The 26,038-nt window shown below is 38.8% G+C and overlaps 1 protein-coding gene and 1 long non-coding RNA gene across 2 annotated transcripts; both read right to left on the reverse strand.

The window, feature by feature from the left end:
* Positions 1 to 20,100: 20,100 nt before the first annotated feature.
* On the reverse strand, positions 20,101 to 20,716 carry LOC121981521. Its single transcript, XR_006111830.1, has 2 exons — positions 20,574 to 20,716; positions 20,101 to 20,480 (listed from the first exon to the last, which is right to left on the reverse strand). It is a non-coding gene; the product is annotated as an uncharacterized LOC121981521 (long non-coding RNA).
* A 1,473-nt stretch (positions 20,717 to 22,189) lies between these two features.
* Positions 22,190 to 25,546, reverse strand: LOC121981522. Its single transcript, XM_042534089.1, has 6 exons — positions 23,964 to 25,546; positions 23,551 to 23,862; positions 23,396 to 23,483; positions 23,245 to 23,313; positions 22,394 to 22,457; positions 22,190 to 22,317 (listed from the first exon to the last, which is right to left on the reverse strand). Exons 1-5 carry the CDS (start codon positions 25,535 to 25,537, stop codon positions 22,413 to 22,415), a joined length of 2,088 nt encoding a protein of 695 aa, XP_042390023.1. The 5' UTR covers positions 25,538 to 25,546; the 3' UTR covers positions 22,190 to 22,317; positions 22,394 to 22,412.
* Between the last annotated feature and the right edge of the window lie 492 nt (positions 25,547 to 26,038).

Here is a 26,038-nt window from a genome sequence, read left to right on the forward strand (position 1 = left end):
CGCCCGTAGAGAGCCTCGTAAGGTGCCATGCCGATAGTGGCCTGATAGCTATTGTTGTATGCAAATTCTGCTAAACTCAGATATTTGCACCAACTTCCCTTGAAGTCTAGGGCACATGCTCGCAGCATATCTTCGAGTACCTGATTTACTCGCTCCGTCTGACCATCTGTCTGAGGATGGAAAGCTGTGTTAAATTTTAACTTAGTGCCCAATGCTGACTGTACACACTCCCAGAAGTGTGATGTGAATCTACTGTCTCTGTCTGAAATGATGGTCCATGGGACTCCATGCAGTCTGACGATTTCCTTGAGATACAACTGAGCTAGCTGCTCCATGGAGTAGGATATCCTGATAGCTAAGAAGTGGGCTGATTTAGTCAATCTGTCGACTATCACCCAGATGGCATCAAAACCATTCGTGGTTCTGGGTAATCCCACTATGAAATCCATGGAAATATCCTCCCACTTCCATTCTGGAATCTGAATAGGTTGCAGAACTCCTCCTGGTCTCTGGTGTTCTGCCTTGACCCTCTGACAGGTCAGACAGGTACTGACATATCTAGCGACGTCTCTTTTCATCCTAGGCCACCAAAAGCGTTTCTTTAGGTCCTGGTACATCTTGGTGGAAGCAGGATGCATCGCATAAGGAGTCCTGTAAGCCTCATCTAGAATCTTTCTCCGTAGTTCCTCCTGATTCGGAACGCATAGTCTGTCACCAAAATACAGTACCCCACTATCAGATACTCTGAACTCTCCACTTTCTGATTCTGCTAACCCTTGCTTGATTTTCTGAATTTCAGGGTCCTGATCCTGAGCTGTCTGGATGTCACCAAGCAGGGTAGATGCTAAGGTCATAGTAGAGAGCTGTCCTACTATGAGTTCGAGATCGAAATCTACAATCTCCTTTTGTAGGGGCGGTGACATGGCTACTAGGGATGGTAAGGTAGCACTGGATTTCCTGCTAAGGGTGTCTGCCACCTTATTGACCTTTCCTGGATGGTAGAGGATGCCTATGTCATAGTCTTTGACCAGCTCGAGTCATCTGCGCTGTTGCATATTTAGAACCTTCTGAGTGAAGAAGTACTTCAGACTCTGATGATCTGTATACACTCTACACCGCGCTCCATACAAGTAATGTCTCCAAATTTGAGGGTGAACACAACTGCTGCAAGCTCGAGGTCATAAGTAGGGTAGTTCCTCTCATAATCCTTGAGTTGTCTGGAGGCATAGCCGATCACCTTACCTTCTTGCATCAGTACTGCTCCTAGTCCCAACTTAGAGGCATCGCTGTAAATATCAAAGCTATCGGTGTTTTCTGGTAGAGCCAGAATGGGAGCACTGGTCAATCTCCTTTTTAGTTCTATGAAGCTGTTCTCACAGTCCTCTGTCCACTAAAATTTTCTGTTCTTCCTGGTGAGAGCTGTCAGTGGGGAGGCTATCCTAGAGAAATCCTCTATGAATTTTCTGTAGTAGCCTGCTAGTCCCAGAAAGCTTATGATTTCATGGGCATCCTTAGGTCTTTTCCAATTACTCACAGCCTCTATCTTATTAGGGTCTACCATAATACCATCTTTAGAGATGATGTGACCCAGAAAGGATACCTGATCAAGCCAGAATTCACATTTCGTGAACTTGGCGTACAGCTGGTTTTGCTGGAGAGTCTGCAGTACTATCTTCAGGTGCTCTGCGTGTTCTTCCTGAGTTCTGGAATAGATAAGAATGTCGTCGATGAACACAATAACAAACTTATCTAAGTATTCTCTGAATACTCTGTTCATGAGGTCCATGAAAGTAGCTGGAGCATTCGTCACGCCAAAGGGCATGACTACAAACTCATAATGTCCGTATCTGGTCCTGAAAGTCGTCTTGGGTATATCACCTTCTTTAACTTTCACCTGGTGATATCCCGATCTGAGGTTTATTTTAGAGAACACTGCTGCTCCCTTTAGTTGATCAAACAGGTCATCTATCCTGGGAAGAGGATACCTGTTCTTAATAGTGACTTGGTTCAGTGCTCGGTAGTCTATACACAAGCGCATGCTCCCGTCCTTCTTCTTCACAAACAATACAGGCGCTCCCCATGGTGAGTGACTAGAGCGTATGAAGCCTTTGTCGAGTAGCTCCCGTAGTTGCTCCTGAAGTTCCTTCAGTTCTGCTGGAGCCATGCGGTAGGGTGCTTTAGAGATGGGATTCGTACCGGGGATGAGCTCTATCTCAAATTCAATCTCCCTGTCTGGTGCTAGACCTGGTAACTCCTCAGGGAAGACTGCTGGGTAGTCACATACAACTCGGACCTCTTCTAGCTTTTGGTCCTTGTTCTGACTGGTACTGACTACATGTGCTAAGAATCCCGTACATCTGGTATCAAGTAGTTTCTGTGCTTTGAGAGCTGAGAGAAACTTCTTGGCTTTTCTCTTTGGTTCTCTGATGTAACCAAACTGCACTCCTGCTTCAGGTTGGAATATAACTTTCTGTTTACAGCACTCTATGGAGGCACCGTACTTGATCAGAAAATCCATTCCCAAAATGACATCATAGTCAGCCATCTCTAACACTATCAGATCACCAAAAAGCTCTCTGCCTGCTATAATGACTGGCACTGCTTGGAGCCAGTGCGTGGATGCCATGATCTCTCCTGAAGGTAATGTTGTCAAAAACTGACCACTAAGTGCATCTGGAGTTAGTGCTAACTTTTCAGCAAATGCCCTGGATATATAAGAATGGGTTGCCCTAGTATCGAACAAGACAGTTGCACTTTGCTGTAAAATACTAATCTGACCTGTAACAACTGTCGAGGCATTCGCTACATCCTCCCTGGTGAGTGAATAGATCCTCGCGTTCGTTGTGGCTGAGGGGGCTTCTAGTCTGCCTTGACTGATGTGTGGACCATCTATAGCAGCCTGCATCCAGTGTAGCTGTGCTGGTTTATCTCCATACTGAATCGGCTGTGGTGGAGGATTGCTGATTTTGTTCGGGCATTGCTTAGCCATATGTCCTTCCTGGCCACATTCGAAACATCCTCGTGTGCCCTTGCGACAAACTCCGGGGTGGAATTTCCCACAAATGGAACATTTGGGATAACTAGGCTGTTTACTAGCTGGTCCTCCTTTTGGGTAGCTCCCTGGCTTACGTTTATAGCTGGGGTTCCCTTTCCAATTAGAGTTGTGGCCCTGGTGTTTCTGAGTACCTGAGCCTCCTTGACCCTTAGGCTCTGAAAAGGCTTGCTTCTGCTGCTTGATGCTGTTCTGGTAATATTCGGTGGTCAAAGCACTGCTTACTAATTCTTCTGTAGTTTGCGGCCTATGAACGTCGCTGGCCACATTCATTGCTATCTCCAACCTTAGCATTTTGAGCATCAACCGGACTCGTTCTTTTTCCGTGCTGACTAGTTCAGGGCATAAACGGGCCAGTCTGTTGAATTTCTTCACGGCTTCCTCAACTGAAAGGTTGCCCTGGCGAAATTCAGTGAACTCGTCGTAGTGGCGGTTTGTGACCCGCATGTGGAAGAACTCTTCAAAGAATTCTCTCTCGAAGTCGGCCCATGTCATCTGGTTCACTGGGCGCTTCGCTTTAATTCTCTCCCACCACATATGTGCGTCTCCTGTGAGGCAGAATGAGGCGCATTTCACCTTTTCAAACTCTGGCCAGTCCAGAAGATCCATCGTACTCTCCAGTGTTTTGAACCAGGCTTGAGCATCCCATGGTTCACTAGTGCCTGAGAAATTCTCTGGCTTGATTTTCTGCCACTGGATCAGATAGGCTTCTCTTCTTGCCCCTGCTGCTGGAGCTACTGGTGCTGCAGGTTGGACTAGTGGAACCTCTATCACCAATGGGGTTGCTAAGTTAGGTTCTGGGGTGACAGTGGGAGTTGTCTACTGGTTAGCCCTTAGGGTGACTATCTCCTGTTGCTGTTCAGCTAGTTGCTTTTGCAACTGAGCCACTACTGCTGTAAGGTCTGGAGGAGGCACTAAGCTGCCTGCCTCATGCTGGGGCTCAGTAGCTGGTGTCTTTCTAGCTGGGCGTCCTCGTACCATTTTCTAGAGAGATAGAGGACATACATAACTAATACAATCATGTTTATATAATTACTACTATCAGGTTAGATGCTATCATATATAAACATGCTACTGTTATCCATAAACATGAAAGCAAGAACATAATACAGTGAGAGGTATTCTTACTTGGAAGCTGCAGGTTCAATGCTGATGTGTGTGTGAAGGAAGTATGAAACTTGCTCTGATACCACTCTGTAACGCCCCACCTCCTACTGGCTACGCTGTAAGGCCGGAGGTTACATTATGCTAACTATTCTTGTGTGGAAAAGAAAAAGACTATACTAATTAAAAGTCTCTACTATTTACTATGAACTCTGGAGATTATTCTTAGAGTACACCTCTGAGGTTGTACACATGCTAAAGAAGGGAACTTAACTTTCTATTTGGTCAAAATCTGAATTTTGGCACTTCTAGCTGAAATCAGACATTCCAATCGATCGGCTGATCGATTGGAGTTGTTTGATAGATCCCCTGGCCGATTCAACTCGCTACTGTGCACGGGGTCAAAACTGGATCAATTGGCTGATCGATCCAATCTGGTCAATCGATCCAGAGATCGATTCAGAAGATCTCTGTACGCGATAGATCGCGCTTCAATCGATCGGCTGATCGATCGGGGCTCCCCAATCGATCAGCTAATCAACTCACTAGCGTTCTGTACGCGGGGATTTCTGCAGAAATCAGACCCGACCTCGTACAGAACCTTCAGAAATTCAACTACAACCACCACACTACTACTGGACATGCCATTACTCATAGTTAGCTATCTACTATCATGACAAATAACAATCTAAGCATAACTTGGTGCATATGTTCATGAATCAAGACACTTAAACATCTAAAAGTGCAAAAAAGTAATACTATAAGAAGTACTAAGTTCTTAATTTGCTTGTTTTCCCCTAAGGATCTTTATTCCAGGTTCCTTCTCACACACATCTTCATCGCATTGCCCTCCAGCCTCCGTTAATCCATCTTTCCTTTGCCTTTATCTGCAATATAAGGAAAAAAATGAAACTATAAGCTTGGGAGCTTAGTAAGAAACCATCTACCTCAAAAAAACATGCATACAAAGAAATCATGCTCTTTAAAAGATGCTATGCTGATATACATAATGAGAATCATACTAAAAGTGCTAGGAGTATGGTATATGGACATGTAAATCATGGCAATCAAGAACTAAACATAAAGCTATCTGCTATATCTATAGAAAACTGAACTGAAGCTAAGCTAACTTCATTTATCTGTTTTGTGAAGTTTGAAAACTATTTTCATAAATAGATAAAAATACTAATCATTGCTGCTGATGGGCCCGACAACTGTACTTGCTATGCGCGCATCCCTAACTAGACCCGGGGTTGCAAGACCCAAATTTAGTAGGGTTTACTAGGTTATCTAAACCTAGGGACGACTGTGGGAGCCCAACCCAGGGACAACTGAAGTCCAGTACAGAGCCTCTGATAAAGTAAAATACTGTTTATAAACTAATTTATCTTAACTTGCTTTTACTAGGTTATCTGAACCTAGAACTAGGTTATCTGAACCTAGAGGCGACTATGGGAGCCCACCCATTGGACCGTAGTCCCATATAAGATGAAGCAAGGCTAAGTATACTTATTTAAATGCATCTACAACATTTAACTAAACTATTAAAATGCCTAGTGTGGCATTTAGTTGTACTAACCATTTCATCGAGCACTTGGTGTGCACTAATTCACACCCTACGTACCGATGGATTTGCATATGACAAAACTAAAGCATAGAAACATACCAATAGCTACTTATACTGCAGGTGAGGGGTTACTCACCTCCTACGCTAGTTTTCCTTACAATCTGATCGCTAGGTTTCCTGAGAAGAGGATCTCTTCGACGATCTTCTTACGCGTATGCGTTCTTCTCGCGGAGAGGAACGTCCTTGTGCTGGAATTGTCGCTGGAAAGTGCTCCTATGATCCTAGGGGCGGAACCCTAGGCTTCTTGGACTTGGGCGCCGAGAGGGTGAGGAGAAGAGGGGTTTCGGCGGTGAGGGTTTGAGGGAGAAGAGAATTGCCGATCAAAATAACAACTCTCCACTTAATTTCCCTATTTATATTAATTAATTAATACACCCCAATTAAGCCTTAAATATAATTGTTCTCCTCTTCTTTCAGCACACCCCTGCTGGGGCCCCTTGGTTACTAGCATCACCCTATATGTCATGAAGTCCATAGGTCTCGGGTTCGATTCCCGCCTAAGCTGTTTTACGTTTTTATCTAATTTTGCTACTTCTGCTACTCCAAAAATTCTATAAAAATATTCTAAAATTCCAAAAAAAAAATAGAATATTTCTAAAATTAATTTGAGAATTTTCGGGCATTACATATTAAATCCCTTTCCTTATTTGTAGATTGGAAGATATTTTATTTTTCTTCTTTGTAAATTATTCACGTGTTGAAAAATAAAAATTATAGAAATTTCTTTTTATCAACCATGAAGGGATTTTAAAGGTAAATTTTATTTTTTTAAAATTTTCGAAGACAAATAAGGAATTTTAATTGTTGATTGAAAATTACCTTGTTTGCTCTCCATGAGTGGCCGGCCATGACATGATCTATTAGGAAATTTTGTTTAATTTTTCTTAATTAATTCGTGTCAAGGAAAGTTAAGGAAATTTTATTGTAATTATATTTCCTTATTTGCCAAAGCTAAGGATTATAAAAGAGGGGGTTTTGGGAGCCTTCAAGGTGAACAACCTCTATTATTTTTCTCCCTCTTTTCTTCCTTGGTGTGGCCGGCTCTTCCTTTTCTCTTCTCTCCATCCTTGTGGCTGAAACTTTCTTCCCTCTTGGAGATCAAGTGGTGGCCGGATTCTAGCTTGGAGAAGAAGGAGAGAAAGCTTGCATCCCTTGGAGCATTGGTGGTAGTTGAATCTCTTCATCCTTGGAGGTGCTCTTGTTGTGGCCGAACCTTGTAAGGAGGAGAAGAAGGTGCTTTGGTGGTTTCTCATCTCGGAAGATCGTTTCCCACACAACGTCCGAGGTTAGAAGAGGAATACGGTAGAAGACCTAGAGGTTTTTGCTTGCAAAAGAAAAGGTATATTAGTATTTAATTTCCGCATCATACTAGTTTTATTTCTTTGTAAAAATACCAAATACAAGAGGCATGCGATTCTAGTTTTTCGAATTAGTTTTCGATGTTGTGTTTTTTTATTTTTCTTTTCCTTGTGAATCGATTGTTCTTTTTGGTTAACCTAGAGTTATTTAAGGAAATTAAATATTAGCTTTCCTTAAATGGCTTTGTCTAGGCGGTGGTGGTTGCTCCCATATCCAAGAAGGCCATGTGCCTCGCCATGAAGTCTTGGAAGCCAATTTTGGAAATTAATATTTAATGGAATTAATAACCTAGGTGATTTGGATCGAACGTGTTAAGTTTCGCAGGAGATCCAAGTCTAAACCTAAAAGAATAAATAAATTAAACTTAGGATCAAACGTGTTAAGTTCCGCAGGCGATCCAAGTTTAATTTAAAAGAACACATGGTAGCTAGGAAAAGGTTCAGACCTTTGTACAAAATTTTTGTACAGTGGAACCATTAGGTTTTTCGAGTAGCAACCAACAATTGGTATCAGAGGTAGGGTTTTACCTCTGTGTATTTGGTATTAGTTTAATTATGCACATGTCATACATAATTTAGGCAGGTTAATAGTAGGATGTGCTAACTTTGTGGATGCAGGATCTAACTATTATGGCTTATAGTTATTATGTGTGTGATTGGACCCTTGGATATGTCAAGGGCATTTATTGTGTGTGCGTGATTGTATTATAAAATACAGCAGGAGCTGTATTTAGTTTTATTAGGATTTTATTTTTTGATCTAGATTCATGTACATTCCTTCGAGGAATATAAGATCAAAAAATGTAAAATTCTATTTATGTCGCGAATCGAATCTTGCAAGGCGTGGAACCTTTTGAGGACCAGAGGCGCAGCGGAACAAGGAGCAAGATGGATGCGACGACTAGACCCGGTGGCGGTGGCCAAAAATTGCAGCAGCTAGGGATGACAACACACGGAGGACAACTTTAGATAAAAGCCATAATAGTTGAAAATTAGTTTTTCTATTTATTGCCTTTATACTATGCTGTGTGTGCATGTTAGTATACAGTTTTAGTAGGCTAGCATAGTCAAAATTCCTCATTTCAAATAACTAAGTGGGAGAGGGATTTTAAATAAATTCCACGGTCTCCATTACTGGTTTGTAAGTGATGCAAACAAACTTGCGCGTTGGCTCTGAGTGTCTTTCTCCATATCGGATGAGTTTGTTTGTGGATCACTAGAACAAACTTCCATTTTGGATGACTATAGGAAGTTAATTAAAAGTGTGTGATCTTCCCCATCGGAAGGGGCACAATCTTATTAATGGACTTAGTGTCAAGTAATGGTATACACTTAGACACGTCTAATAGTATCCTCCCCATCGGAGTCACTGCTGTTATTCGTGTGACCAAAGGATACCAACTATTAATTTTATTTGTCAAAAAGTTAGGTTGACAAGATAATAAAATTAATGGGTTAAACCCTCCTTTTATAAATGCTGAATTTGTATACGTCCACACTATCGTGGCATACAAAATTCACGGTGTTTTGAGGCGTTGGTTAATTTAAAATAGTATTGTTTGAGGAATCAATATTATTCTAAATTTAGAGTTCTGACCAAAAGTTATTTGTGATTCTTAGGATGAATTTCAACCCACTGTCCATCATACTACAATAGAATAGACTTACTAGTCCTAACTACATAGATTGGAAAAGGAACCTGGACATTGTTCTTACGGTTGAAAGCTATAAGTTTGTACTGACTGAACCTTGTCCTGATGCACTCACTGGGGAATCTACCCAAGAGAAGATTGAATATCATAGGAAATGGGTAAAAGCAGATGAGATGGCGCGGTGTTACATTTTGACTTCAATGTAAAATGTATTGCAACATCAGCATCAAGATTTACCAACAGCCTATGATATTATGAACAATCTCAAGGAACTCTTTGGTCATCAGGATCGGGCTACTAGGCAAGAAGCCATGAGAAAGATAATGATAGTCACCATGCAAGAGGGTACTCCTGTGAGGGATCATATCCTAAAGATGATGACTTATCTGAACGAAATACAGATCCTTGGAGGAGAAATTGATGGGAAAACCCAGATCGATATGATCCTCCAAACGCAACCTAGAAGTTTTGAGCAATTCCTCCTGAATTACAATATGAATAAAAGGGTATATTCATTGGCGGAACTACTGACAGAACTTTAGGCAGCAAAAGGTTTGTTTCGTCACAATTCTCAGATTCACTATGCTGAAAATGGTTCTACTTCTAAACCAAAAGGAAAGAAGAAGAAGAAACAAGTTAGCTCAGCAAAGAAAGTGAATAAATCTCAGAGTACAGGACCTAAAGCTGGAGTGAAGAAGCCGAAGGGCAAGTGCTTCATCTGCAAGCAGTTAGGGCATTGGAAGGCGGACTGTCCTCGTAAGAATCAAAACAACAAAGGTATATCTCATGCTCTAGTTGTTGAAACATGTTTAGCAGTGTTATCTACCAGCACCTGATGTGTAGATACATGAGCCACTGATCATGTCTGTAATTCTTTGCAGGGGTTCCAGGAAACCCGACGTCTACATGGGCAATGATACTAAGGTGGCGGTTGTTGTAGTGGGAGACGTCTACTTATCTTTTGATAGAAATAGAAAATTAGTTTTAAGAAATTGTCTTTATGTACCCAGTTTTAGAAAGAATTTAATTTCAGTTTCTAAACTATTTTTGGATGAATATTCTGTTTCTTTTAATAACAATGTAGTTATAAAGAGAAATAAAGTGATTATATGTTCTGGTGCATTAGTTGACAATTTATATACTTTAAATTCAATTTCTCCCACAAAGTAAAATATGGAAATTTATAACACATCTTCTAACACTAATAAGAGAAAACAACCTTCGGAAATGAACCAAGCATATCTTTGGCATCTAAGGCTTGGTTATATTAACTTAAGTAGGATTCAAAGGCTTATAGCCGATGGACTCTTGGGTTCATTAGAGTTGGAAAATTTTTCAACTTGTGAATCTTGCTTGGAAGGTAAAATGACCAAGAGACCTTTTAAGGCCAAGGGGTATAGAGCCAAAGAAGTGTTAGAATTGGTTCATTCTGATTTGTGTGGTCCTATGTCTATCCAGGCGAGAGGTGGTTTTGAATATTTTGTCTCTTTTATAGATCATTATTCAAGATACGGAGACATTTACTTAATGCGCCGCAAGTCCGAGTGCTTTGATAAGTTCAAAGAGTACAAGGCTGATGTGGAGAAACGACTAGGTAAAAGTATCAAGACACTACGATCAGATCGTGGTGGCGAATACCTCTTAGGAGAGTTTAGGAATTACTTATCAGTGTTGGTTGCTACTCGGAAAACCTATAGGTTCCACTGTACAAAAATTTTGTACAAAGGTCTGAACCTTTTCCTAGCTACCATGTGTTCTTTTAAATTAAATTTTGGATCGCCTGCGGAACTTAACACGTTTGATCCAAAACTTAATCTATTTGTTCTTTTAGGTTTTGACTTGGATCTCCTGCGGAACTTAACACGTTCGACCCAAGTCTCCTTAAGTTATTAATTCCATTAAATATTAATTTCCATAAAAGGTTCCCAGTACTGACGTGGCGAGGCACATGGCCTTCTTGGATATGGGAGCAACCACTACCGACTAGACAAAACCTTTTATAGAAAGCTAATATTTAATTTCCTAAAATAACTTTAGGTTAACCAAAGAGAACAATCAAATCACAAGGAAAAGAAAAAATAAAAGAACACAACATCGAAAAACATATTCAAAATTCTAGAACGTAAGCCTCTTGTATTTGGTATTATTTCCATAAATAACTAGCATGATGCGGAAAGAAAAATTACTAGTTATACCTTGTAGAAAAACCTCTTGATCTTCTACCGTATTCCTCTTCTAACCTCGGACGTTGTGTGGACAATGATCTTTCGAGACAAGAAACCACCAATCACCTTCTTATCCTCCTAGCTAGGTTCGGCCAACAAAGAGGAAGCTTCACCAAGGAAGAAAATCAAAACACTAACCAAGCTCCAAGAGATGCTAGCTTTCTCTCCTTCTTCTTCTTCTTCTCCGAGTAGTATCCGGCCACCACAAGAGCTCCAATGGAAGAAGGAGATTCGGCCACCACAAGAGGAAGAGAGGGAGAGGATGGCCGGCCACACCAAGGAACAAAAGAGGGAGAGAAATAATAGATGTTGTGTCTTGTGAAGGTACCCTCACCCCTTCTTTTATATTCCTTGGCCTAGGCAAATTAGGAAATTTAATTACAATAAAATTTCCTTAATTCCCTTGACATGATTTAATTGAGAAAAATAAAATAATATTTCCCCAATTAATCTCTAATGGCCGGCCACATCATTGGAGAACAAATTGGACAAGTTTCAATCAACAATTAAAACTTCCTAATTTGTTTCCGGAAATTTTAAAAAATAAAATTTCTCTTTAAAAATCTCTTCATGGTTGACAAAAGGAAATTTCTATAATTTTAATTTTATCAACATGTGAATAATTTTAAAGAGAAAATAAAATATCTCACTAATCTACAAATAAGGAAAGAGATCTAATCTCTTTATTTAATCTTTTGTAGATCTTTTATAAGAAAGATATTTTAATTTAAATTCTCTTTAATAAATTATTTCTTCCACATAATAAAAATTAAAATTAAAATTCCTTTTTAATTTAATTTGGCCGGCCCCCACTAGCTTGGGTTCAAGCTAGGGCCGACCACCTAAATTCATACCTAGGCCGGCCCTAGCTTGTTCCCAAGCTAGCTTGGCCGGCCCCTATTGGGTGGGTATAGAAGGTGGGTATAGGTGGGTATAGAACTCTACAAATAAGAGGCTACGATAGGGACCGAGAGGAGGAATTGGTTTTGGTCTCCCGATAAAATTAAGCATCCCGTGTTCGCCCCGAACACACAACTTAATTTTATCAATGATAATTCATTCCACTAGAGAACTATCATTGAACTACCGCACCAATCCCAAATTACATTTTTGGGCTCCTTCTTATTATGAGCGTGTTAGTCTCCCTGTGTTTAAGATATCGAATGTCCACTAATTAAGTGAGTTACTGACAACTCATTTAATTAATATCTAAGTCCAAGAGTAGTACCACTCAACCTTATCATCATGTTGGACTAAGTCCACCTGCAGGGTTTAACATGACAATCCTTATGAGCTCCTCTTGGGGACATTATCAACCTAGTATCTCTAGGACACAGTTTCCTTCTATAATCAACAACACACACTATAAGTGATACCATTTCCCAACTTATCGGGTTTATTGATTCATCGAACTAAATCTCACCCATTGATAAATTAAAGAAATAAATATCAAACATATGTGCTTGTTATTATATTAGGATTAAGAGCACACACTTCCATAATAACTGAGGTCTTTGTTCCTTTATAAAGTTAGTATAAAAGAAACGACCTCTAATGGTCCTACTCAATACACTCTGAGTGTACTAGTGTAATTATATAGTCAAGATAAACTAATACCTAATTACACTACGACCTTCTAATGGTTTGTTCCTTTCCATTTTAGTCGTGAGCTACTGTTTATAATTTATAAGGTACTGATAACATCATCTTCTGTATGTGACACCACATACTATGTTATCTACAATATAAATTAAATGAACAACTACAAACAAATGTAGACAATTTGACCAAATGTGATTCTTTATTCATAATGAATGTTTACAAAGCTTAGGCTTTCAGTATACAATCCAACAATCTCCCACTTATACTAATGACTAAGCTGCCATATCTTCTACCATACATCTAATTCCCATTCCCTCCACATGCCGATTGAAAGCTTTCGCCGGAAGGGCCTTAGTGAAAGGATCTGCCAGGTTATCCGCTGATGCAATCTTGGCGATGACAACTTCTCCTCGCTTCACAATATCTCTTATCAGGTGGTACTTGCGCTCTATATGTTTACTTGCCTTATGGGCTCGTGGTTCCTTCGAGTTTGCAACTGCACCGCTATTATCACAATAAATTGTGATGATTTTGGGCAAACCAGGAATCACATCTAAGTCCATTAGAAAGTTCCTGAGCCATACTGCTTCTTTAGCTGCCTCAGAGGCTGCTACATACTCAGCTTCCATGGTTGAGTCCGAAACGCATTTTTGCTTAACACTCCTCCATGAAATGGCTCCACCTCCTAAAGTAAACACATAGCCTGATGTAGACTTACTGTTATCCCTATCTGATTGGAAATCTGAATCCGTGTAACCCACAGGGAGCATATCGTCTGCTTGATAAACTAGCATATAATCTCTAGTCCTTCTCAGGTACTTTAATATATGCTTTACCGCAATCCAATGTCCTTGTCCAGGGTTACTCTGATATCTGCTGACCATGCCCACGGTAAAACAGATATCAGGTCTCGTACATAGCATTGCATACATTTGGCTTCCTACAGCCGAAGCATAAGGAACTGCTTTCATGTCCTCTATCTCTTTTGATGTCTTTGGAGACATCTCTTTAGATAGAGCTACTCCATGTCTAAAAGGTAAGAAACCTTTCTTGGAATCCTGCATGCTAAAACGAGCAAGGATTGTATCTATATATGAAGCTTGGGATAGACACAACATTCTTTTCTTATGATCCCTTATAACTTTGATCCCAAGAATGTGTGCACAATCTCCTAAGTCCTTCATATCAAATTGTTTGGACAACCATACCCTTACGTCTGATAATACCTTGACATTGTTGCCAATTAACAAAATATCATCTACGTATAGTACAAGAAATACCACCACGTTTCCGTTACACTTCTTATATACACAAGATTCATCCGGACTTTGAATAAATCCATATGACTGGATTACTTCATTAAACCGGATGTTCCAAGATCTTGAAGCTTGCTTTAGTCCATAAATGGACCGATTGAGCTTGCACACTAGATGCTCTTTGCCTTTTTCAATGAACCCTTCTGGTTGCTTCATATGGATGTTCTCTTCAAGACTTCCATTAAGGAAAGCTGTCTTGACATCCATTTGCCAAATCTCATAATCCATATGAGCAGCAATGGATAAGAGTATCCGGATAGACTTAAGCATGTCTACTGGTGAAAAGGTTTCCTCATAATCGATTCCCTCTTTCTGAGTGTACCCTTTCGCAACAAGCCTAGCTTTGAAGGTTTCTACCTTCCCGTCTGTCCCTCTTTTCCTTTTGTAGATCCACTTGCATCCAACGGCTTTTACACCATCAGGTGGTTCTACAAGCTCCCAGACCTTATTAGAGTACATAGACTCTATTTCAGAATTCATTGCCTTTTGCCAAGATGCTGCATCTATATCTTGGAGTGCTTCGTCATATGTTCGTGGATCAGGTTCATGTTTTCCCGGGATCAAGTCCGAAGACTCTCCCAAAAACATGAACCTTTCAGGCTGCCTTACAACCCTCCCACTACGACGAGGCGCTGTCTGTGGTTGTGTATCATGTGTGACACGTGTTGCAGTCTCTTGTGGTACTTCATCTTGTACTGTTGGTACTGAAGTAGACATGCCCTCTCTAAGTTCTTCCAAAACAACTTTGCTACTGGGCTTGTGATTCATTATATAGTCTTCTTCTAAAAACTCGACATTGGTGCTAACAATGACCTTCTGGTCTTTAGGACTATAAAATAAACCACCTTTCGTTCCTTTGGGATATCCTACAAACACGCGAACTTCTGTACGGGATTCTAATTTATCAGCATCTGGTTTCAGCACATGTGCTGGACTACCCCAAATCCGAATATGTCTTAGACTGGGTTTTCGCCCATTCCACAATTCTATGGGAGTAGAAGAAACTGATTTAGAAGGTACTAAGTTCAGAACGTATACTGCTGTTTCCAGAGCATATCCCCAAAACGAATTTGGTAATTCTGAATAACTCATCATCGATCTAACCATCTCCATAAGAGTCCTGTTCCTTCGTTCTGCTACACCATTCTGTTGGGGTGTTCCAGGTGCAGACAATTGGGATTGAATCCCGGCCTCTGATAAGTAATTCCTAAACTCTCCTAAGAGGTATTCGCCACCACGATCAGATCGTAGTGTCTTGATACTTTTACCTAATCGTTTCTCCACATCAGCCTTGTATTCTTTGAACTTATCAAAGCACTCGGACTTGCGGCGCATTAGGTAAATGTATCCGTATCTTGAATAATCGTCTATGAAAGAGACAAAATATTCAAAACCTTCTCTCGCTTGGACAGACATAGGACCACACAAATCAGAGTGAACCAATTCTAACACTTCTTTGGCTCTATACCCCTTGGCCTTGAACGGCCTTTTGGTCATTTTACCTTCTAAGTAGGATTCACAAGTTGGAAAATTTTCCAACTCTAATGAACTCAAAAGTCCATCGGCTATAAGCCTCTGAATCCTACTTAAGTTAATATGACCAAGCCTTAGATGCCAAAGATATGCTTGGTTCATTTCCGAAGGTTCTTTTCTCTTATTAGAATTAGAAGATGAGTTATAAATTTCCATGTTTTGCTTTGTGGAAGAAATTGGATTTAAAGTATACAAATTGCCAACTAATGCACCAGAACAGATAATTGTAAGACCGATGCGGCCGGCTAGAAGGGGGGGTTGAATAGCTCTGAAAAATCAAACACAACCCTTTCTCGTACGATTAAACTAACACATAAAAAATAGATTAAACAGAAAATAGAGCATAAAAACGAGGCACCGAATTTGACTTGGTTACAATCGGGGAGGTTGTTAATCCAAGGATGAAGATCGCACTAAGAGCTCCTTCAGGCGGAGAAGCCTCGTTTACAGCAGTGTAAGCATAGAAAAACAGAAGCTAATCTAAATAGTGGAAGCACACAAGTGTTGTTTACAATATCTGAACTGATTGAGAGCTTCTGGACCAAGGCTATATTTATAGCCTTGGTCGGGGCGCCTGGAAAGGTTCCGGGCGCCCTGGGGGGGATAAATTTTATCCCCCAACGTTCAGATCGAGATAATTCTCGATCTGGTCAAAATTACTGTTCCGGGCGCCCGGAAGGGTTCCGGGCGCCCCGGATGGGCCCGGGCGCCCCGGTCAGGCGCCGGACTCAAAGTCAACATTGACTTTTCATCCGGACCGCTTCTCGGTTCACCCGCTTGGGTTCTTCCGCTCCGGATCCGCTCGTTGGGTGATCTTTGCCTTCCGAAAAGGGCTCACCCAACCCAACTTCCGGTCTTCTCGAGCGTGCTTCCTTCCGGCTTCTCCTCGGAATCATTGCGTGTTTCCTTCTCGTCCGCCGACATACTCATCCGTAGTCTTCGACCTTCTCGCTAGCTGCGTCTCTTGCTCCCGAGCAATCTTCCGCTCCGGCTGCGTCCCTCGGAACCAGTCCTTCTCGTCCGGTGTACTCTTCCGCAGCGCCTCGTCCCTCGGACGCACAACGTGCCGTCCTTCTCGCTAGCTGCGTCTTCCACTCGAGTACCTGTGTTCCTAAGCTCCTGCACACTTAGACACAAGGTTAAATACACAGGACCTAACTTAACTTGTTGATCACACCAAAACAACCTTGGGGTTCCAACAATCTCCCCCTTTTTGGTGTGATCAACCCAAGTTAAGCTAGGGTTAAAATAGACATAAAATTGAATTAAGTAAATTAACTTAAATTGCAATTTAAGTGCAAAAAGATAGAGAAAAAAAATTAAATTCTATCTACCTCCCCCTAGACTTATACTTTCCCTTCTCCCCCTTTGATCACAAAAAAAATGGGGTTCCAAGAAAAATAATCTAAGGGTTAAAGACTTAGAAAAAGTATTTCTAAAAAAATCTAAGTTTTTAAGAAATTTAGAAAATTTTTCTAAGTAATTAAAGCTGAGATTTCTAGTTTCAAGAAAAAAGTTCTTAACTTAGGAAAAAATAATTTTTGAGAATATTTCTAAGTATATAAATAAAATCCAAAAAAAATTCTAAGTAGGTAAATTGAAATAAAATGTTTTGAATAACCTTTTTCAAGCACTAATTAATTCTTGTATTAATGCTTCATTAGTAAGTTAATTAAACATTATTTCAATATTTTGGCTTCCAGGTCGTGGCGAGGCATTAGGCCTTCTTGGTTATTGGAGCAACAACCACTTCCTTAGACAAAGCCTCATAAAGAAATTCTTTATTTAATTTTCTCACTTAAAGCACTAATTTTACTTTTAAAATTAATTTAAGCATGATTTAGGAACCCAATATAGGTTCCAACCTACTGGATTAACTAAAAAGTTTTTAGGGACATATTTTCTAGAGATATTTTTAATTTGTCCCTGGTGATATCTATAATACCAATTCAAATTATTGAACCTTCTAAAATTGGTTTTAGATGAGCAAGCAGAGTTTTTCAAATTTTCAACTTGAAAAATTAAATTTTGAATTTCTAATTTTAATTTTTCATTTTCTAAATTTGATTTATCTAGCATTTCTAACGGACAAGATGTAGCTAATATTACTTTTAAGTCTTTATTTTCATTTTCTAATTTGCAGCAATTTTTTGTTAAATTTTTAATGAATTTAAACATTTTATTAGGAGGAAGAGATCGTACCTCACTTACCTTGTCGATCTCGTTGTCGGTTTCTCCCCCTGAACTACTGCTCTCTTCGGACGTGGCTCCCCCTTCATTGATGCTTTCGATGCTCATTTCGGAAGAGCTTGATTCGCAGTCGTCGTCTTGATGACTCGCCATTAACGCGAGCCCGGAGAACTCCTTGACTTCTGATTCCGACGACGTATCATCCCACGTCGCTTTTAGGGCCTTGCGATTTTGGATAGCCTTCTTACCCTTGTCCTTCCCGTTGTTCTTCAGTTTAGGGCAATTGTCCTTGACGTGCCCTTCTTCATCGCAATGGTAGCAGCGGATGGTTCTTTTCTTTCTTCCCTGCGGATGGTTAGATTTCCTAGATTTACAAATATTTTTAAATCGTCTTACCATCATTACCATTTCCTCGTCGTCGAGAGAAGATTCTGACTCAGGTTCGTCTCTCGAAGCTTTAAGGGCGACATTATTCTTGGGCTCCTTCGGACCTGCACATCTTGACTCATGCACTTCAAAAGTTGAAAAGAATTCGTCTAATGAAATTTTTTCTAGATCTTTTGAAATGTAAAAGGCATCTACTAGTGATGCCCATTTTGAGTTTCTAGGAAAGGAATTTAGGGCATACCTTAGCGAATCTCGGTTACTTACCTCTTCTCCGAGATTCGTAAGTCTGGTGATGAGTTCCTGAATCCTCGAGTGTAGATGTGCAATTGTTTCACCTTCTTCAAATCGGAGGTTTGTAAGCTGGTTACGAAGTAAATCCCGTCTTACAAGTTTGGCTTCGGATGTTCCTTCGTGTAACTCAAGGAATTTATCCCAAAGCTCCTTTGCCGAGTTGTAGGTACCTACTCGATTGACTTCTTGTGTTGGAAGTACACTTAACAGATGAAATTCTGCTTTCTTGTTTGCCACGTGGTCAGCCTGCTCCTTCTTTGACCATTGATTTCTTGCTTTGCCCTCTGGTGCTTCATAGCCAAATTCCATTGTTAGTAATAAATCATAATCTGTTTCAAGAAATACCTCCATTCGCTTTTTCCAGCTAGCGAAGTCCCCTTCGAATTTTGGTGCATGGATGTTGGATCCGACCATCTTGTTGCTTCGTTCGGCGGTTAGTCCTCCTGAAGCGCCTCGGCTCTGATACCACTTGTAAGACCGATGCGGCCGGCTAGAAGGGGGGGTTGAATAGCTCTGAAAAATCAAACACAACCCTTTCTCGTACGATTAAATTAACACATAAAAAATAGATTAAACAGAAAATAGAGCATAAAAACGCACTACAAAAAAACTGTCACTTAGGGACAAAATTTGCAACAAATTTTAGAAAAAAATTCGTTGGAAATTGGATTTGGGACGAAAAATGCAACAAAAAAAATTCGTTGGAAATCTGCCGTCCCAAAACTTTGCGACGAAAAATTAAGATTTCGTTGGAAATTTTGCAACGAAAATCATATTCGTTGCAAAATTCGTTAGAAACTTTGCGACAAAATTAAAATTCGTTGCAAAATTCGTTGGAAAACTGCAACGAAAATAAATATTCGTTGGAAATGTCAGCAAAAAAAATCTCCAACGAACCCTAAATTTGTTGCAAATTAGCAACTAAAAAAAGTATTCGTTACAAACAGATTTGCGACGAATAATTATTTGTTGGAAAAGTTTAAAAATGTAATATTACCAACGAAAATGTACATTCGTTGGCAATTGCCAACGATAATACAATTTCGTTGGAAATTTCCAACGAATCCATATTTTCGTTGGAAGTTTCCAACGAATCAATATTTTCGTTGGAAATATCCAACGAAATTCATAGTCGTTGGAAATCACCAACAAAATATAAATTCGTTGGAAATTTCCAACGAATCCATATTGTCGTTGGAAGTTTCCAACGAATTATAAATTCGTTGGAAACTTCCAACGAATCCATATTTTCGTTGGAAATTTACAACAAAAATCATAGTCGTTGAAAATTTCCAACGAATTTAGAATTCGTTGGAAACTTCCAACGAATTTATATTTCGTTGGAAATTTCCAACGAAAATATGGATTCGTTGGAAACTTCCAACGAATTTATATTTCGTTGGAAATTTCCAACGAAAATATGGATTCGTTGGAAATTTCCAACGAATTTATATTTTTCGTTGCAATATTCTGATAAAATACGATATTTCCAACGAATCTAAATTCGTTGCAAAATTTGTCCCAAAAATAAAAAAAAATATCCAGCCCTATTTAATTTCAATATTTTTTCCTATTACAATTTTTTTCAAACAGATTCAACATATATAACACACTAAACAGATTCAAACAGATTCAACATATCCAGCACTATAAACACATTAACAGATTCAACATATTCACCACTAAACACAATAACACAAATATAAATCATAAATCAACAAACATATTAGTGTACAACAAAATAAATTCAAACATCAATAATATAAACCCAAACACATGCACCATTAAAACATGTTGTTCCATATACAACCTAAACTAAGAGCATAAAACTAACAATACAACACATCATCATCCAACAATACAAACTACAACAATATACAACTACAACTAACACCCTAAACCAAACACTACAATAAAGTTATAACAAACATGTCATAGTATCCAAATTCCAATATCATACAAGAACATGAAAAAGATAGAGTTGAAGAAAATCTTATGGAGATCCTTCTCAGTCCAAATCCTTCTTCTACCTACATCAAAAGATAAACAAAGAAAAGAAAATCTTATAAACCAACACAAAAGTAAATAGGTAAAGACTTACATATTTTTACATCAATACCACCATCATCTTCACCTACCAACCCTGTTTGAAACAAAAATAAGAATACTAATCAAAATACAAAAATTAAGAATTTATAAAAGTGATAAAATAAAAGAAGTCAAAAATTCTAATTACAAACACTCATGCATCATCATCAACATCATCGGCGGCATCATCATCGACATCATCATCGTCATTAGCATCATCACCAATACCAGGAGGAATATAGCTTGAACCCGATCTAAATTGTTGAAATTGTTGTAAAAGAAAGGCTTGCTATTTACGCATTTCAACCATATCTAGATCTCTTTGTGAATTTTGTTTTTGAATTTCTAAAATTTGCTGATCCCTTTGAGATATTATGTCTTTCAAATTGTCAACCTCTTCAGTTAAGCTATGAATCTGTGCTGTTACTGCGGGTCGGGTAGAAGAACATAAAGATCTTCGAGGAACATTATGGATTCTACTCATAGAACCCATACCTATTATCCTTCCCCCTTTGACTCCCCCACTGGCCTCTAACCATAAATCTAAATTATTAGTAACAGACGGCTCAGATCCCTCAATATTATCACCATCACCTGAACTTCTTTGAGATAATGATAGCTCATCATATCTCTCCTATGAAAAATTAAAACCTTAATTAGAGCAAATAGATAAGTAATAAAATCTAAGTTAAAATTATGATTAAAGATTAAATCAAACCTTAATTATTCTAGCTCTTTCTCCACTCCAAGTCTTGTCTTTTTTTTGAAAAGTGCGGACGAAAGTGTCTATAAAATCGGGCCTTTTCCCAAATCCCTAGACTAAAAATAATACGATTAGAAATAATATAATAACAACAAATATATTAAAAATCTAATTGTAGAGTTGAAAATTTACCAATCTACGTGAATGCTCCTCGATATTTATAGATCCTCCTGCATATATTGCACGTGAGTCTCCAGAATTATAAGCTTGATTTATTTTATTCCGCAAACTCCTTTCTTTGCACTCATCAGTTTGCCAAAAATTACAGATCCTAACCCAATTGTCCGTCGTGATAAAGGGAGGCTTTTTTCCAGTACTTTTGGCATGGTTTAATACATGCCGAATGTGATCACCACATTTCTTTTTGAAAATTCTTTTAACTTCCATCTCAAAATAAGTGTCCCAACTAAATAATCGCTGAAATGAAAAAAACAATAGATTATACATGAACGTAAATGTTTTATATATAAAATAAATTAACTATACCTTAAACTCGCACCACCAGAGTTCTTTTGAGGGTGCTGGAGTGCTTGAGTATGACATTGAGTCTCCTTTCCAAAAGTTATTCACAATTTGATTAATCTCACGAACAACAGTTACTGAATTTTCAAATCTATCATAAAATTACAATAAACAACGTTAAATAATTAAGATAGTTAAAATATAATAATTTTAATACTTACGAGTCTCCAAGAGGGACTATATGCAGTCGAGCATCGGCAATATCAACGGTTGAGTGTCTGGCAGGTATCGGCGACTCAAGTGGGGAAGGTGAATGGCCATGTGAAGGTCCTGCCGGTGACTGGCCACATGAAGGTCCTGCCGGTGACTGGCCATGTGAAGGTCCTGTCGGTGACTGGCCACATGAAGGTCCTGCCGGTGACTGGCCATGTGAAGGTCCTGCCGGTGACTGGCCACATGAAGGTCCTGCCGGTGACTGGCCACATGAAGGTCCTGCCGGGGACGGTCCACGTGAGGGTCCTGCCGGTGACTGGCCATGGGAAGGTTCTGCTGGCGACTGCCCACGAGAAGGTCCTGCCTGAGGGGAGGGCGTAGGTACCATCCTATCAGATGGTGAATCAATCTGGCCAATGCTTGAATGGTGTCGTCTATGGCGTGCCCGTCGAAACTGTCAACCAAAAATCAAAATTAGAATAAAAGAAATAAAAAACTTAATGCTTGCTAAAGAAATATGAAAAACTTACAATATCCATAATATAAAAGTCAGAGAGCGAGAATCTGCAGTGATAATGTCTCACCTCTAATGACCTATAGAACAAAAAACAACACAAATATAACATATATAAATTTAACAATGAGATATTATGTAGACAATTAATTAAACTATGAATTTTATAAATTTACAAATTAAAATTAAATATAAAAAAACTTATCGTACATGTTAAAAAACAAAGTTGTCGTCGTCCTCCTCGTCCTCGTCCTCGTCCTCGTCCTCTTCCTCCTCCTCCTCCTCCTCCTCCTCCTCATCATCATCTTCATCATTATCATCAACCTCATGAAATTCACTGGCATCCACATTTATCACTACTCCGCTAGGATCTCGTAATGTTGGAATAATATATTCCTCGGTCTGAAATGTATTTACAACCTCCTCTTGTTGATATGCAATGTCTTCCCAATGTTCCTCTATTTTTTTCCGTGCTTTAGTTTTACAAACAGCCCACCAATCCATTTTATCACGTTTCAAGCTAGGGTATGAAGCATAAAACACTTGAATCGCTTGTTGTGCCAAAACAAAAGGTTCATATCTCTTATATAATCTTTTATGATTTATTTCAACCAAATTATAACATGGATGCACCTTCATCCCTCTGATAGGATCAAACCAGCGACACATAAATAAGATAACTCGCATTTCTGGACCAGGGTATTCTATCTCTATAATTTCATCCAGTAGACCATAAAAATCAGTGCTTACACCTCCATCATTGGATGATTGAACACATACCCCACTATTCATTGTAGTCTTCCCTTTTCCATATTCTTGAGTATGAAAATTATATCCATTTATAAAATATGCTGGCCAAGTGCGTACCATTGCTTTTGGACCCCAAGATAGATGAAATAACATTTGATGTTCGAGATGAGCTTGATTATCATAAACCTAAACTCAAATGAATATGTTATTCAGTTAAAATATACTATACCAATACGGTAAATTAGAATACAAGGTAAAAATTACTTACATATGATTTGAACCAAGGTGCAAATTCTTGATCGCAGAAACGATCAAACTCTAGTGTTGGCATATCAGAATACAAGTTTTGAAAAATCCTATCATAAAAAATTGAATTATAATAACAAAAAGTTACGATAAAAAAAATAGGAAAGATATACTAACTCGAAATATGGTGATACTTCTGGACAATTAAGTAAAACATATGTCTGGGCTGCTCGCCATTCTTGATCAGTTAAATATCTTTGCTTACATTGTCCACTCGGTCGACCAAGATAATTAAAAATTGAGAATATGTTCGTATTGGGATCAATAGGACCTTCATCATTTCTTCCAGGTCTTCGTCTTTTGGTCTGAATGTGAGGCTCAAAATAATACGATGCAAAAGTTGTTACTTCCTCCACAATGTATGCATTAACAATAGAGGCTTCAACATGTGCCTTATTTTTTACTTTTTTCTTCAAATGATATAAAAATCTGATTGAAATATAACAATTTGTATTAGAGGAATATATATAAAAAAGTTATAAATTTACAATGCATTAATAACGAAGTATATAAGATAAAACAAAATATACCTTTCAAATGGATACATCCATCGAAAATGGACTGGTCCTCCAACTTTGGCCTCGTATGGCAAGTGAACCAAAAGATGTTCCATTGAATCAAAAAATGAAGGTGGAAAGATTCTTTCTAAATTACACAAAATAATTGGAATGTCTCTTTCTAACTTCTCCATCTGTGAATATCTCAAAACTGTTGAGGAAATATCATGAAGGAAAATGCTTAACTCCGTAATTGTACCCCATACAAAATTTGGTAAGAGTTCCTTAAAAGCAATTGGAATAAGTCTTTCCATAAATATATGACAATCGTGACTTTTCAAACCAATCAATTTGAATTCCTTCATATCGACGCATCTCCCAAGATTAGAGACATACCCATCAGGAAATCTCAATGATTTCAACCATTCACAAACAACACGTCTCTGTTCTTTATTCAATGTATAAATTGCCTTTGGCTTTGGTCCCCTACTACTTTCATCCACATCAAGAGTGGGTCGTTTACAAATTAGTCGCATATCTTTTCTTGCATTCAAATTATCTTTTGTTTTTCCGGTAATATCCATCACTGTATTTATGAGATTATCAAAAACATTTTTCTCAATATGCATTACATCCAGATTATGATGAATTAAATTACTATACCAATAAGGTAAATCCCAAAATATACTCCGCTTAGTCCATTTATGAGTGCTTCCATATTCATATGTTGTACCATGTGGTTCTTCAATAACAGATGGAAAGTGACACACTCTATACCAAATATCTTGACCTGTCAATCTTAATGGCGGAGGTGTTCTTTCAATTCTATTCCTAGTGAACTCATCTTTATTCCTTCTGAAATTATGATTTAATGGTAAAAATTGCCTATGACAATCAAAATAACTCGGCTTTCTTCCATATTTCAATCTGATCGACTTTGATCTCTCCATACATATTGGGCAACCTAAGATTCCCGCAGTACTCCAACCAGATAGCATTCCATAAGCTGGAAAGTCATTAATGGTCCAAAGAAGAGCAGCCTTCATAACAAACATCTGATTAGTATGGACGTCATATGTAGGAAACCCTTCATCCCATAGTTGTTTTAGCTCTGCAATCAGTGGTTGCATATAAACATCTATTAACTTCTTTGGATTTTGCGGGCCAGGCACAACTAATGTTAAAAACATATACGGTGTTTTCATGCACATCCCAGGTGGAAGATTATATGGAGTTAATATAACTGGCCAACAAGAATACTGTCTTCCTGATTTACTAAATGGAGCAAAACCATCAGCACAAAGACCTAACCGAATGTTTCGAGTCTCCTTCGCAAATTCAGGATATGTTCTATCAAAATTTTTCCATGCCTCTGCATCTGATGGATGACACATTAATCCCTCCTCTGTTCGATGATTTGCATGCCAAGTCATGTGTTGAGCAGTGGTCTTTGATGCATAAAGTCTTTGTAACCTAGGAGTTAATGGCAAATAAAATAACTGACTGTATGATTTACGTCGTTGTTGACTCCTTCTAGAGATCTTGTACCTATCTTGATTACAGAATCTACAAACATTTGCATCTGCATCATCTCCCCAATATAGCATACAACCGTCTCTGCAAATGTCAATTCTTTCCACCGGAAGACCTAATTCTTTCGTAAGTTTTTTCATACTGTAAAAATCATTAGGCAGTATATTATCTTGGGGCAATGCCTCTTCAATAGCTTGAACAAACTTATTGAAATTATCTTCCGACAAATTAGACTCTGCCTTGATATTCAACTGTCTTGCGGTGAATGATAATTTAGTATGATTGTCACAACCAGTCCATAAAGGTTTATCTGCAACACTTAACACTTCCTGAAATTTAAGATATGTTTCATTATCCACAATTTCATCAACACCTGGTACTTGTACCTCTTCTAATGGTGATGCATATGTTGTAAACATTTGCTCAACTGTTGGAGGGCAGCTAGAACTGGCACCATGTGGTTCAGGAATTAAATTCGGAGTCGCTGCATCAAATATCATTCTTTGATATGAATTTAATTGATTATAATAACTTTGATCCCTAGAGACTTGTATGTTGTGTCCATAATAATCCTC

Source organism: Zingiber officinale, chromosome 5A, assembly GCF_018446385.1.
Source record: "Zingiber officinale cultivar Zhangliang chromosome 5A, Zo_v1.1, whole genome shotgun sequence".
Taxonomy (NCBI): Eukaryota; Viridiplantae; Streptophyta; class Magnoliopsida; order Zingiberales; family Zingiberaceae; genus Zingiber; species Zingiber officinale.